The 15,232-nt window shown below is 39.7% G+C and overlaps 1 protein-coding gene across 1 annotated transcript in view; it reads left to right on the top strand.

Moving 5' to 3' along the window:
- The window catches only part of ADAM12 (ADAM metallopeptidase domain 12), a 307,991-nt gene that overhangs the window by 73,948 nt on the left and 218,811 nt on the right, over window positions 1-15,232 (top strand). The window contains exon 3 of the mRNA XM_031957016.1: window positions 8,613-8,686. Coding sequence (XP_031812876.1) covers window positions 8,613-8,686 — 74 coding nt within the window. The remainder of the gene's footprint in view (window positions 1-8,612; window positions 8,687-15,232) is intronic.

Raw genomic sequence — 15,232 nt, 5'->3', positions numbered from 1 at the left:
ATGACAGCTTGGGAAAGTGGCTGCAAATGAAGTAGAAGAATGAATATTTCCCGAATCAAATTAGAGGGCAAATCAAATGCCCAATTGGAAACCATTCTCAGCTATTATTATTAAGAAAGGAGGGTTGATATCTATCTATAGTTATATATATATATATATATATAGAGAGAGAGAGAGAGAGAGAGAGACAGAGAGAGACAGAGAGAGAGAGAGATAAAGAGAGAGACAGAAAGACAGAGAGACAGAGAGAGAGAGAGAGAGAGAGACAGAGACAGAGACAGAGACAGACAGAGACAGAGAGACAGAGAAAGAGACAGAGACAGAGAGAGAGATAAAGAGAGAGAGACAGAGAAAGAGAGAGAAAGAGAGAGACAGACAGACAGAGAGAGCGCAACAGAGAGAGAGAGACAGAGAGACAGAGAGAGACAGAAACAGAGAGAAATACAGAGAGAGACAGAAAAGGAGGGAGGGACAGAGACAGAAATATATAGAGATAGAGGAGAGAGGGAAGGAAGAGGAGAAAGATAAAAAAGAGAGAGGAGGGAAGGAGGGAGGGAGGGAAATAGAGAGAGAGAGAGAGATTGAGTGAAAAGTGTTTTCTTTATGGCAGCCTGATCCATAGATTAATGTTCTTGCATTATGCTCAGAGAGACAGAGACAGTGTGTCTGGTGAAGATTTGACTTTGAATCCTGACCATAGGAGTTAATAATTGGATGGTCATGGACAAGTCACTCAATGTATCCAAGTCTCAGTTTGCTCATCTGGAAAATGGAAATACTGCATCAGAGAGCTAGCCCGGGCAATGTAGTGAGAAGGGTGAGGTCGGCCTTGGAGGCAGGAAAAACCAGGTCAATCTCACATATTTGTCTGACCCTCAGTGCTCAAGTAAAGAGACCATTTACTCTTTAAAGTTTCCCAAACAAATGAAATCACAGGTTCTGGCCAAATTACCAAAGAAATCCTGTCATTCCCTCCCACACAGGATCCTTGCTGGGTAATTTTCAGGCTTGAGAGAAATGGGAATTTTTAAATCTTGTTTTGAAACCATATAGATCCATATGCTATATAATAAGGAATCCCTGCTAGCCAAGCAGGCGGGCACCCAGAAGCTACCTAAGTTCAGCGGTAGGGCCGAGTCATTCAGCCATGTGGCCAAAGCAGAACTCGAACTCAGGTTTTCCTGAGCCTGAAGTCAGCATTTGGTTCCTTGTATACTTCATTTGCTTGTAGCACAAAGGCTCTTGGGAGCCCTTACCCCAACTCCCACTTGTACTAGCAAGTCAGGCTGTGCTGACACACAGCAGCAGCTCATGCTTATCCCCTAAGGGTTCGTTTGCTGCTGGACAGGGTCAAGTAGATCAGTCCTTAGAACTGGCCTCTTCATTGAGCCAGACTTGGCCGCTGCTACAAACAAACTCTTCTGGGGACTCCAGTTGCTGAACTTCTTGGGGTTCTCTGGGCTTTTCTAAACTGACCAAAGTCATTTTCTGGTCCATTTTCTGGTGCGTTGTGCCTCCGATTGGGGACGGATTGATCCGTAGTCTCCTAGCTGAGGAAAAAAGCCCAGTTATGACCCAAAAGAGTTTTCTTTGTAATCAGATCATATCTGGACCCTATTCCTTGGTTCTGGGCATCACATGTTAAGGAGGATAATAATCAACTGAAAAGGATCCAGGGATGGCAAAGGACCCTGAATCCATGGCTGAGACACAGAACTAGGGATAATGATACTAGAGAAGGTTCAGTGGGAACATAATATTGTTGTACTGTGTCTGAAAGGCTGCCACCAGGAGAAGAAGGAGGAGGAGGAGGAGGAGGAGGAGGAGGAGGAGGAGGAGGAGGAGGAGGAGGAGGAGGAAGAGGAGGAGGAATTAATTTGTTCTAGCACTAAGAAGGCCTGAGTTCAGATCTTGCCTCCAAATTATAGATACTGAGAAAATTACTCAAAAGCTTGGAGTCTTATGTTCCTTATCCAAAATGTAAGGAAAATAATTGCTCTGGGACCCACTTCCTTGAAAAGGTCATTTCAGGACCACAAACTCCTATGAACTTAGAGATGTTTTCAGCTTGGGAAGAGCATAGCAGATAATGGAAGCAAGACTGATTGTAAAGTCCAGAGGTAACAGGGAAGCCAGATGATGCAGTGGTTAGAGCACTAGCCTGAAGTCAAGAGGAACTGAGTTCAAATCCAGCTCTTAGACGTTTAACACTTACTGGCTGTGTGATCCTGGGCAAGTCACTCAACCCCGATTGCCTTGCAAAATAAAGACCAACCCCAAGAATTGGGCAAAGAGGGGTTGGATTGATGAAAAGCAATGATGGACCTTTAACTGTGTCCATTTGGGGAACACTAATTTGGAGACTCCCTGTAACATCTCTGCCTCATGTGTAGATAGATGACAGTCTGAGAGAACTGCCTGAGGGAAGAAACTTGACCTGTCCAGTGTTACATAACTAGGATGTAGCCAGGCTTCCTGACTCCATGGCTGGGGCTCTATTTATTCTACCACCCAGCTCTTGTAGTTCATCTTAATAATGTTCAGATTAATAGTAATTGTAATAACAAGAACTCTGGGTGGAGAGAGTCCCTCCATGACTCAGGAGGGTGTGTTCTCTGGCCTTCCTACACTAACTGGGTAGAATTAAATTAAATGAGAACTATTAACAATGAAACAAAACCCTAAAATCTCAACAAAGATGAGTTCAAAAAGGTTGTGCCTTTTACTAAGGCCTTTTTTCCTAATGAAAGAACTTTACTCCGTTCTGGCTATTTTTAAAAATTCTGCTTGATAATGTTTTACTATCAGTCAGAATTCTCCAAAGCTCATGAATATATGTATTAATAGTTGAATCATCACCAGAAAGCCCCCTAAGCCAGTGTCAGGCTTTGCAGTGGCTGTCAGATCTGTAGCTGCCATCTTAGTCAAATGGTTCCATCATAATCCCCGGTCTATGTCCTCTGGATGCTGTAGACTGTGCCATAGAATTGGCCCCAGGGCACTAATATTCAATGGGTAATCAAGATGACCTCTAAATATTCAAGCAATGAATGTGTCAAGCATGAATGTGCCCCAAAAGCCAACGCTGAAGCATTTAGTCAGTCCTGGAGAGGGATCGAGCTGGTCCCAAGACCAGTTGAAGGCAGTGTTGCATTATAACTCGGTGGCTTGACAGATGAGCCCCTTGGAGACGACACTGTTGGCAGCCCAAACCTTGGCTGTGGCAAAGATGGAGCACACCTTCCGAAAGGAAAGCCATGTTTAAGGGCAGGTTGGGCTGAATGTTCCCCAGTCTATTTCCTGCTATTCCTTCCTGTCACTCCTGCCCTCTCTTCCCTTAGAACCCCAAAGGTTCCATGACCAGACTTGGATTTGTCTTCAAGGTTATGGAAGTAGCCTGGTGGTATAGAGCGGGTAACTTGCGGTCAAACCCTGAGTTCAAATTGAACCCTCAGACATTTAACACTTACCAGCGCTGTGACTCTGGGCAAGTCACTTAATCTCAATTGCCTTGCAAAAAAAGAACAACCGCAAGAATTGGCCAAAAGGGGGGTTGGATTGATGGAAAGCAATGGTGGACCTTAGACTGTGTCCATTTGGGAAACACTAATTTGGAGACTCCCTGTAAAATCCCACTGTAGGGACTTTGGCAAATTACTCAGCCTCAATCAACCTCAGCTTCCTCACCTGTAAAATGAGACTAGGAATGGCACCTACCTCCAGGTGAGGATCAAATAAGATAACACATAAAAAGTGCTTCATAAGCCTAAGGGCTAAATCAAAACTACCTATGATTAATTAGATTGTAAGCTTCTTGAGGGCAGGAGACTGTCTTTTACCTTTTTTCTGTGCCCAGCATTTTGCAAAGTTCCTGACACACAAAAGGCACTAAATAAATGTTTATTGATTGCCTTTTTCACAAGCATATGTAATTGTTCAAATGCCAAATGTGTGCTTGCCAAACAGATTATTCTATAGAGAAGTTACACAGGGCACACACTCACAGATGGTTGGCAAAGTAGACAGAAGGACACTCTCAAGGTCTCTCTTAAGAACTTTGGAATTGGGGGAAGCTAGGAGGTGCAGTGGATAGAGCACCAGCCCTGAAGTCAGGTGAGTTCAAATCGGATCTTAGACACTTAGCGCTTCTAGCTGTGTGACCCTGGGCAAGTCACTTAATCCCAATTGCCTCAGCAACAGTGTGCCCTCATCTGAGAAGGTGCTGTGCTCTATGAACAAAGCAGAATTGAAATACCTCAGAAGAAACATGAGTTGCACAAGGTTAGAGAGTCCACCCCAAATGTTACATAGGGACTAGTTGTGCACTCCCCATGGGAGAGCATTCTGAGCTCATATTGGTCTGGTCAGCCACAATCAGATGCACTGTAACTCAGCTCTAACATAGTGATTCATTTTATTCCTCTTCAAGAATGAAGGACATCAACCAATCAGGCACTGATCGATTGACTTGATTTGATCCTTCTTTGAGGAGATAGTCTCATTGATCAAGTATCATTATTATTATTCCCATAATGATACTCTCAGCTTACCACCAAAACTTTAAATGAGCATTCTTCTAACCCTTGATTGGCTCATCCAACCTTCCAAATCAATCCTCAGTTATTTAGACCACTTGTTGTTCAGTTGTTTCAGTTCTGTCCAACTCTTCATAATTCCATTTGGCGTTTTCTTGACAAAAATATTGAAGTCATTTGTCACTTCCTTCTTCATCTCATTTTACAGATGAGGAAACTGAGGCAAGCAGGATGAAGTGATTTGCCCAAGGTCACAAAGTGAGTGTCTGAGAATGGATTTGAATTTACAAAGATGAGTCTTCCTTATTCCAATCCCGGCGCCCTAATCATTACGCCACCTAGATTATAGGTTGGATTAACACAGATAATCTCAAATTGCTGAATGATCCATAAAGAATTTACTTTCAAAGGATATTTTTTTGGTGCTCACTTTTAAACATAGCATCTACACAATTCACAATCCAACAGTAATAATGTGACTGTGCTGCATATAGCAAAACCTGATGCAATGTGACTTATGTTATCTCCTTCAGGTAGTAAAATCAATTCTACTTCAAACTAAAATAAAAGAGGGGCTTTGGAGGAGCTAGAAAGCTCGCTACCTCTGCCATATCTCTATCTTTACTTCTCATGTGGGAAATAGATCGTATCGCTTCCCTGACTGATGGAAAGCAATAGTCTAAAGCAAAACTGACCTAGCTCACAGAATTTGTCGGTCGGCCCCTTCCTTGAGCTGGCACGGTAATTGTTTTGATTTAAAAAGCTCCAACTGGACTTGAGTAAATAGAGATACTGTTTATGTCAACAGGGTATCTCGACGGGTCAAAATGTTAATAAGAAGTTGGATGAGATTCGTCATGGATTAGTAGTAATGGAGCTATCCATCTCACAGATAATTGAGAATTTGCTGGATATATCTTTGCACCAAGAACAGACACTCTCCAAAGAGGAGAGTGTTATCTAAAAATCTTTTTAAAATAATAGGATATTATTTCAGAAAGTTGACTTAAGGACAAACAGCTCCTAAGCTGGTATTAGAAATAAACTACTTCCTTCCTTGATTCCTGATAACATTATCAAATGTCCTCAACAATATTTTCTTGACTTAAAATTAAGTCAAGAATCCTGTTGATACACTTTCAGTTTATTGATTGGCTCAGCAAAATGCAATTTTTGCAGTATTGCATAAAATGCCTTGTACTTAGAGGAAAATACCCAGGAGACCTTAAAGCAGTTCATGGTCTTTCAATTCAAAAATAAATAATTCCTCTGTTCCCCCTATCCTTGGTCTCTCTAGCCCCATTTTCCCCTCTGTTTTGTATTTTGACTTTCATTTTAAGATGAGATGAAATTATGGGGATGATGTAATCAAAGGAGTGAAAAATGGGCTGGTCACATAGCAAGAGTGATCAATAGTCTGTGGGTTCTGGGGAGCTCCATTGATATCCTCTTAATGTAGAGAATATGAAAAAAATTTAAGTAAAATTTAATTTAATAAAACAGCATATGAACAAGGCCCCCAATACTTGAGTTGGGCTGTGGGGACCAAACTTACGGGAGGATACAGATGAGAAGCCCAGGATACTGCAGATCTAATTGGGTTGTACGCCCTGATATTATTACCGGGAACGAGGAAATGACACCATGTATCTCTTGTGATGTACATAGGTAATGGTGTGCTGGCAAATGTTTTACAACTGTCTCCCCAAAGCAGCGAGGGGAACCACAGCGTCTGCATGACAACAAAGTATGCAAGACACACTTCTCAGTTTAATATCCATATTAACATTTTCTCCATCACTCCCATAAGTCTAGACTATTAGCAGAACATTAAATTGGGCCCTGATTTGTGGCATTTGCTGATTTCCAGGGTGTCAATGGCCAACTGAAAATTTAGCAATTTAACTCACTGAACATGTAAAGGAGCCAGTAAACACAGGCTCCTACATGAAGGCCTTTGGGAATATGCATTCCTTCGATTGGAAAATTGTCAAGAGAGTCTAAAATAATCCTGGATGATGTTGTTAGCACAAGAAATTTTGGGTACGGGGCTTTTATGTTCTTAAGAAGAAAGATGCTACGTACACTGAGGAAATGATTACAACCCACAAATATTACATCTTTGTTGTTCTAGGAATTGAATGTGCTTATTACCCTGTTGTTAAGTTTTAGGTGCTGGATATCTTAGGCAAATACAAATTAGACACCACATACATAAGTACCCACAAACAGAGAAACTATCCAGGTGAGCTAGACTTCGTATTATTCAAAGGAAGAAATGGATGCTGTCCCAGAGGAGGTAGCAGTTCAAATGGAGATGACTGTTTCCTTGGGTGAAGCACTCTTGAAAACAATATATATATCAGTTAAAAGAATTGTAGTTTACTCTTTACTTCAGTTTCCATAGCTGTAAAATGGGGATTGTACTATTCATTCTACCCATCCCACAGAGCTGTTGAAAGAAAAATGTTTTGTAAAATGTTTGACCCCCTCTTTGGGCAGTTTCCACTAAATTCTGAAAAGAATAAGTCATTTGATGATTGAGCACAGGCTTGGTTTGCCCACTGTGTCCTGCCTTAAATCCCACCCAGCCATTGCAATCCAATGCAATCCAACCCCATGACCCAAACATCTTGCCATCTGCCCTGATACTTTCCCTCTTCTCTCTGTGACAGCACCTACCATACTGGATCTCTAGAGACCTTGTCCCATTCTCCCCCTCTGTAAGCTAATTAGTGTAGAATTCCAGGCCTAGGATGAGCCATTTTGATTAGTGGGCAAAGGAGCTCAAACTCCCACTAGATCATTTTCCTCATTCAATTAAACCATCTACCCCAGGATCCTTCCTGCCCCTCCCCTGGCCAATATCCACACCCTTCTTTAGCTTCTCCCTCCATTGCAGGCCCAGCAGTCAAACAAATAATTCTAGTCATATTATGGAAAATATGGGGCAACTAACTATCCTATTCCTGTACTTCTCATTACTGTGACTTCCCAGACCTAAATTCCCTCCTCTAGCCCCCATTTATTTATGTGTGTTAGAAAAAATATTCCTTGAGGGAGGAAATTATCTCTCCAAGAGCCTACTAAGTGCTCATTTCCTAGCCTATAGTAGGTACTTGATAACTATATATTTGTGACTATAACTATATATTATATATAACTATAACTATATATATATATATATATATATATATATATATATCCATTAATTCATCCACTCATTCTGGAAATGTGAGTTTTGTGTTACTGCAATTTCTAGAAACACTTTAGATCTTGTTACAGATAAATTGCAGAATAACCATAATAAATCCTATGCAAAAGACTTCCAAAAATAAATGGCTTTTCATCCATTGAGGATCTGATAAGGACACTCCCCTTAACTAGTGCCTTATCTGTTAATAACAGCTCACATTTCAATTGCACTTTGTGGGCATCCGTGGTAGGGATCCTGGCCATCAGGGCTACATATTAATTTAGAAACCCCAAATTAACATTAGCTATGTTTTAATGAGGGCAGCTATGTCGGGTAATAAGAGCAGAGAGTTCTTGGGGAAGTTAAGTTTATTTCTATTTTATTCTGAACTTAACAAATACCAAGCGAAATGGACACACACAACTATGGTTGGGCCATACACAACTTCTGGTTGATGATGACAAAGAGGATGCTGGGTCCTATTGAAAAAGAGATGAAAAGAGAATGATAATGATATAAATGCTGGGGATGCTCTTTCAAAGTTTGCCCAGTACCAGCCCAGGAACTTCCTGGTTACATAACCACTTAACCTCTTTCTGCCTCGTTTTTATTATCTGTAAAATGGAGATTATAATAGCATCTCCCATCACGGTTGTTTGAGAGGATAAAACGAGATAATATTTATAAAGTGCGTTGCAAACTGTCACCTGCCATGTGGACCTTAGTGATTATTAAATCCTAGAAGTGTGAGTGAGAAATCCCAGCTCCCAGTGGTGGGAGGCAAAACTAAACTGAGTGTCCAGGTAAGCAATCGGTGGGCATCGCGCCCAAGAAGGAACCAGGGGACATTGTCTCATGGAAAACTCGTGTTCCTTTTCCAGGATCACCCGGGGAGGCTGAGTTTCCGAGTAGAAGTGGACAGTGAGGAGCTGATCATACACCTGGAAAGAAATGAGTAAGTGACCGGGCGCCCACCAATTTCAAATGGCCAGAGCAAAGGGGAGGGCACAGTGGTGACTCGGGGAGACTTCTCCAGCCTCAAAATGTTTCCTTCTCCAAGGTGGAGCCTCAATTCAGCTCTTTTGGGCTCATAAGAGTTTGATCAGGGGAATGAAAAAGGTGGTCCTGGCTGAAAAGACTGATTTTACTTGATTTTACTTTTTTCATTTATTAAATTGGAAAATTCCCAGAGTTGGTTGCCTTTTGTGGATTTCTGAATTATCTAAGGAGAATGGCATGCAGATGGAGAGGAAGTCTATCCTCCATGAGAAATATCAGCTCATTTGAAGTAGTATTTTAATTTGGGGACGGTAATCTGTTACAAAAATCTACATTTTATTGATAATAAAGGCTAGCATTCAATAGGACTCTACAGGTCACAAATACAAATATTAGCTCATTCGATTCTCACAATAACCATGGGAAGAAATAACTATTGTTTTCCCATCTTACCCTGAGGCAGACAAGTTAAGCGACTTGTCCAAGGTCACAAATCTAGTTAAATCGTAAATTAGGATTGGAACTCAGGTCTTTACAAAATGGTACCCCACTTTCATTGGGATTCAGGGGAAGAGAGGAAATGCCATCAGAAAAGAATTGTGGGTGAGAACAGTGATTGCCAGACATTCTTAAAAGGAGAGTCACATTTGTGAATCCGTACCCTCAAGATATGTATATTAATAAATTATATACCTTTATTACCAAGATAATCATTTTATATTTTATAAGGCATGTATAAATATTGAAGCTAAAAAAAACCTGAAAGATAAAATATTTTAAAAATGAAATCTTTTCTCTCCCTCAAACTTTATTAATGACAACATTTTAATGATGGATAATGTTTAATTTTACCCTGTACAGATCCCTATTTCTCTGAGACTCACGGGATAGAACCTTAGACCCAGAGTCAGGAAGGTTCCATTCAAATCCAACCTCAGACCAGCTGAGTGACCCTGAGCAAATCATTTAACCTGTCTTCCTCAGTTTCTCCAATTGTAATATGGGAGTGACGATGGCACTTTCCTCTCAATATTATAAGAATCGGATAAGTCAATATTTATGCCTGGCACATAGCAGGTGTTTAGTCAATGCTCGTTCCCTTTTGTCTTTCAAATCTGTTTTCTTTGTTCCTACCTTTTGGGGTTGTTGACACTCCAATGGTAGAGCGTGAGAGAAATGACAGTTTTACAAACAAAATGGGGTTTCTGGAGCTTCAGCTCCTTCCCAGGTGGGTGGCAGAATTTGCAGGGGCATTTCACAGTGATAGATCTCTTTGTCCACTTGATTCTTCTTTCTTAAAAGCAAAGTGAACATCAGCAGGTCTTTGCAATAGTTACTTTTTTAATAGTTACTAAAAACCCTAAGAGGGAGTTTGGAAGATCTGGTTTGTTTTCCACGAGATAGAAAATGTCATTTTCTGCAATGCCCCAGTGGAGGGTTTAAGGTTCAAAGAATTAGAACTGTGGAGATTCTCAGAGCTCATCTCCTGCAACCCGTTTACTTTTTAGGAGAGAAAACAGGGTCTGAGATCTGACAAAGTCCCACAGTAAGTGTCAGAGTTTGGATTTGAATCCAGGAATCCTTGTCACTCTATTTGAATCTAGCACTCTATTCTCAATGTTCTCTATAAAACATAATATGGAACCCGACTTAAATCTGACTGGCGTCCAGTTGGGAGCTGGACTTCAATCCTCCACCTATCCATCAACAAGCACTTTTTTTACTATTATTATTTGTTATAAATAAATACTAAATATTTATTTTTTACATTTTATATATTATATTTTTATTTTTCTAAATTATAAACTAAATTATAAACTATTAATTATAAAACATAAATTTATAATATATTTATATTTATATATATAATATAAATTATATATTATAAATTTAGATTTTATATATTTATAAATATTAAATAAAAATTATTCATTTTTTATTAAAGCTTTTTAATTTTCAAAAGATATGCATGGATAACTTTTCAACATTAACCCTTGCAAAACCTTGTTTTCCAATTTCCCCCAAAATCTTTACCCCTTCCCCTAAATAGCAAGTCATCTAATGCATGTTAAACATGACAAAATATATTCAACAAGCATTTTTAAAAGAACTTACAATGCGTTGAGTATTGAGATAGAAGCTGGAGATCCAAAGAGTTGCCAAAGAGTCCCCTCCCCTCAAGGAGTTTAAATTCTAATGAAAGAAACCACATATAAGTAAATAGCTACATCCAAGTTGCTTCCCTGACTGAACTTTCAAGCTGCTAAGAAGTAACTGGCTGAAGAGAACATCCAACTTAATGAAGTCATCTATTCATTTGGTACTTGGTTCTCTGAAACAACAAATAGAGCAGATGTGAGGGATGGAACCCCAAACTCTTTAGAACCAGAATATCTCCAAAGTAGGGAAATGGATCCAATATCTCAGTCTCCTTCCTGTGATTAATAAGAGTTTCAGCTAGAGATAGAATTAACCTTAAAGGACAAATGGAACAAATCTCTCATTTAACAAGTGAGAGTTTAAATGACTCTCAGGTAGTCTACACCACTAGCAGGACTTGTACCCAAGGTCTTTACCACTGTACCAGGCTGCCTCCAACAGTAATGATTTAATAACAGCATGAATCTTTCCCAAAGAAGGAGATTTCCATTCTTTTACACTTAGTGTTCTTGGCCTTGAGCAGGAATCTGTGGTAAATTTCCATAAAAGTGACAATTTACCATAGGCCCTACTTTTCTCCATTTAATTTCTGGAACTTGAACAAAACAACCTTCCAATAAAGATAATTGAGACCATAAAGCTACCTCCTGCCAACTGAGTTCTACTCTCGGTAACAATCTGCCCACTTTGAGGAAAGAATCACAGAATATTTAGCTTATGTCGAAGAGATTTTGGAACTATTTTAATAGCTCTGCAATTTATTAGCTGCGCGAGTGTGGATCTTATCTGGGCTTCAATTTCCTGCTCTGTAAAATGAGGTAGGTTTTTTTCAGAAAGTCATTCCTCATAATAAGAATAAGCAAAACATATTGAAAAAATAGGAAGGTAAATGGAATTTTCATATTCATAATTTCTCATGTTTGAGCAGTCATATTTTTTCTTGGGGCCAAATTTATTCACTATAATTTTGAAGTTCAGTTTCAATGGTTTAATTTTTGGTTTTTATTGTTATTTTTGTTATTGTCATTTTTGTAATAAGTGTTTTCTTGATTCTGTTTACTTTATTCTACATTGGTTCATAGAGTTCTTCCCAGGCTTCTCTATATTCATAATTGACACCATTTTATTGGCACAATAATATTTTTGGCTAGGTGGATGAGCATCCATCTACCTTGTTTCCAATTCTTTGATGCCATAAAAAGTAGACTCTAAATAGTTTGGTAAACATGGGACATTTCTTTCTACCATTGATCTTCCAGGGTTATTTACCAAAAAAGTACATACATGTTAGTCCCCCTTTTTTGCACTATCACGAATTGCTTCCGGAACATCTCCTTAATTTATAGCTCCAATGTGCTTTATGTCACTACCTTTCCTCAACTTGATTCTTTTTTCTTAGAAGCAAGGTGAACATCAGCAGGTCTTTGCAATAGTTAATTTTTAATAGTTACTAAAAACTTTAAGAGGATGTTTGGAAGGTCTGCTTTGTTTTCATCCATTGACTCTTAAAATCCTTTGTCAATTTGCCTAACTTGACACCTCAGTATTGTTTTTACATGAATTCCTCTCATTATTAATGATTTGGAGCGTTCTTTGATGTGGTTGTGACTAGTTTTTAATTATTTTACAAATCATACATAACCTTTGCTCGCTTATCTCTCAGGAAATTGAATTTAGTCTTTTATATTTTTGTTCATTGTCTCTGTATCTTGGATATAAACTCTTATTAGAGATATAGGATACAAAGATTTTTTCCCCAGTTGACTTGCTTCCCTTCTTGTTCTAATTGCATTAATTCTATTCATGCAAAGCCCTTTGATATTGTGTAATCAAAATTTTATACTTTGTAATTGCCTCTATCTCTTGTTTCATTAAGCTGGGTTGTCCTATTATTCTGAGGTAAGCTTTGGAGATCGTGATCAAAGTTCCCGAGGTTAATTATCATCATTCACTTTGAGCCAATTCATGGAAAGATGCACTCTCTTCTGGTATTAACCACTTCAAAGATAAGACTTCAGGTTATCTTGGATATCCCCGTGAAGACAACAGAATTATGGAGTTGGAAATGATGGCTTCTTTTTTTGTCTTTGGCTAGTGAGTGCCTAGCATAGGGCCTGGTAGGTGGAAATAAGGATGGGGACTAGAACTGGGACTCAGCAGTGCTGGAAACTCCAGGTGAGCAAATACCTTTCATGAGTCTCATGGAGCTGTCAGGAGCACCAAGGAGGACCAGGGGAACTCGAACCCGGGTTTTGCTACCTTTGAGCCTCCCTCAATTGCTATGTTGCCCGACACTTAACAGCTACTTAATAAATGGTGGTTAGTGATTCATGGAATTGATGCTTATTTCTATTAACTCTCTTTACAATTGGGAATTCCCTTTGTCCGTGTACTGTGGAGATGGGTGGTAGTGGCCCTTAATGCACTGTCCACTCCCTGCTTTCCCTCTAGTGGCCTTTGGTCTCTAGGTCAGCACTTACTGATCCCACCCAACCGAGTTCTTGCTGTGGAGTTCTCTAAGAGAAAAAGACCCATCTTTCCTTCCACTGCTATGAGCTGAAAGGCGGGGTCCCCGGCAGAAGCTTGGTCAGCTCCTTCTGCTAAAGCTTCTTAGTTTGCAAACAGACTTTTTTGTTTTCATTTGCTCAGATTTTCTTTCCTAACTAAGATTTAAATCCCTGTGAGCTTGAAAGACTTCCTTGCTTCTTCCAAGTCATTTGCGTTACCCAGATTTATAGAGAGGTCAAGGCAGCATTTGGTTTTGAAGAAGCCATTTTTTCTTACTCCTACATCACTCAGAGAGGCTCAAAATAAAGACTTGCCACCTTCTGGAAGGAGTGTGTGTCAGGGCTCCAAGGTGGGAATATTACACCCCAAGGAGACGTACAAAGAAATGGCATTTCACAGGAGGATGGCTTTTCTTCTCCCCTTGCAGCCTTGGTTACTGGCTACTTCTTGTATCCATCGATTAACTACATGGCTCCATTTCACCTGAAATCCATGTGAAGGCAGCGCTATTCCTTGTTAAAATTTTGTCTCACAAATGCATAGCATTGAAGTCACATAGAGGACACCGTGATTGCTGGGAAAGGTGGGACCAGATTTAGAAGCCAAAAAAACTTGTTTTTAAGCATGGCTCTGCCTGGGACCACCAGCAAATCTTTTCACCTCGCTGAACCTCTGTTGCCTTATCTGTAAATTGGACAATGGTGAAGGAAGGGGGTTTGGATAAAATCATCTTTATTGTCCTTTCTATTTCTTAATACATGAAGCTTTTATCCTTGAGGGTTTTCTGTAAGGAGTTAGTGATGGGTTAAATGCAATGTGTGGGTTTGACATTTGAGTCTATATATTTTCCCTTGAATCCTTTACAATTTGCTTCCCATTTTGGTGACAGAATCATCAAAATCCCAGAAGCTCAGAGTTGGAAGGGGCCCATCTGGTCCAACTTACACCCAGTAGTCATCATTCAGCCTTGACTTAAAGGCAGCAGCGATGGGGAACCACCCAAGAGAGACTATCTCGGCTTTCTGTAGGCCTGTAATAGGATCTCTGATCTCTTGGAGGTTTTTTGCTTTGTCTGCTCGTGGAACTGGTAAACCATCTGCCTTCTTAGCCTCTGGATATCTTATTAAGGTCCTTCCATCAATGGAATAATGATAATGATGACGATAATGGTGATGATGATGATGATTTCTAACTTAACCTGTAATTTTATCAGCCTGGATGACTCCCAGTGAAGCACTCATTTCCCATGCAAGTTGGCACTTTCTTTGCAATTTAGAGTTTGAGGGTTTCCTGGACTACTTACTGAGAATTTAAGTGACTTGTCCAAGGTCATAATGCAGGTGTATATGAAGACAGGGTTTAAACCAAGGTCTTTTCGACTCTAAAGACTGCTCACCATTCCTTGTGTCTCTTCCTTACAATGGCTAATATGTATATAGAAGTTTACCTGCAAAACACTTTACATATATCGTTTTATTTTATCCTCGCAATAATGTTATTTGTTATTATTATTCCTATTTTACAATGAGGAAACTGAGGCAGTTACTTGCCTAGTGTTATGCAGCTAGTAAGTGACTATGGCAGGATTTGAACTCCAGTCTCCTGACCAAAATCTAGTGCCTTGTCTATTATACCAAACTGCCCTACCTAATGATACTGGAACCCTTTCTTTCTTGTTTTAACATTTTGTGGCTAGAAATAAGACTTAAATTGTCCCTTGACCCTCATCTTCATTTGTGACTCTCCTGGCTCCTTTTTTGAGCTTGAACATGGGGTCAGATATGTCTTCTGGCTCATTTTTTGCATATGAGCCATGGTTGGAGACCCTACTTTG

Source organism: Sarcophilus harrisii, chromosome 2, assembly GCF_902635505.1.
Source record: "Sarcophilus harrisii chromosome 2, mSarHar1.11, whole genome shotgun sequence".
NCBI classification, from domain to species: Eukaryota; Metazoa; Chordata; class Mammalia; order Dasyuromorphia; family Dasyuridae; genus Sarcophilus; species Sarcophilus harrisii.
This window is presented reverse-complemented; position numbering and strand designations above follow the sequence as displayed.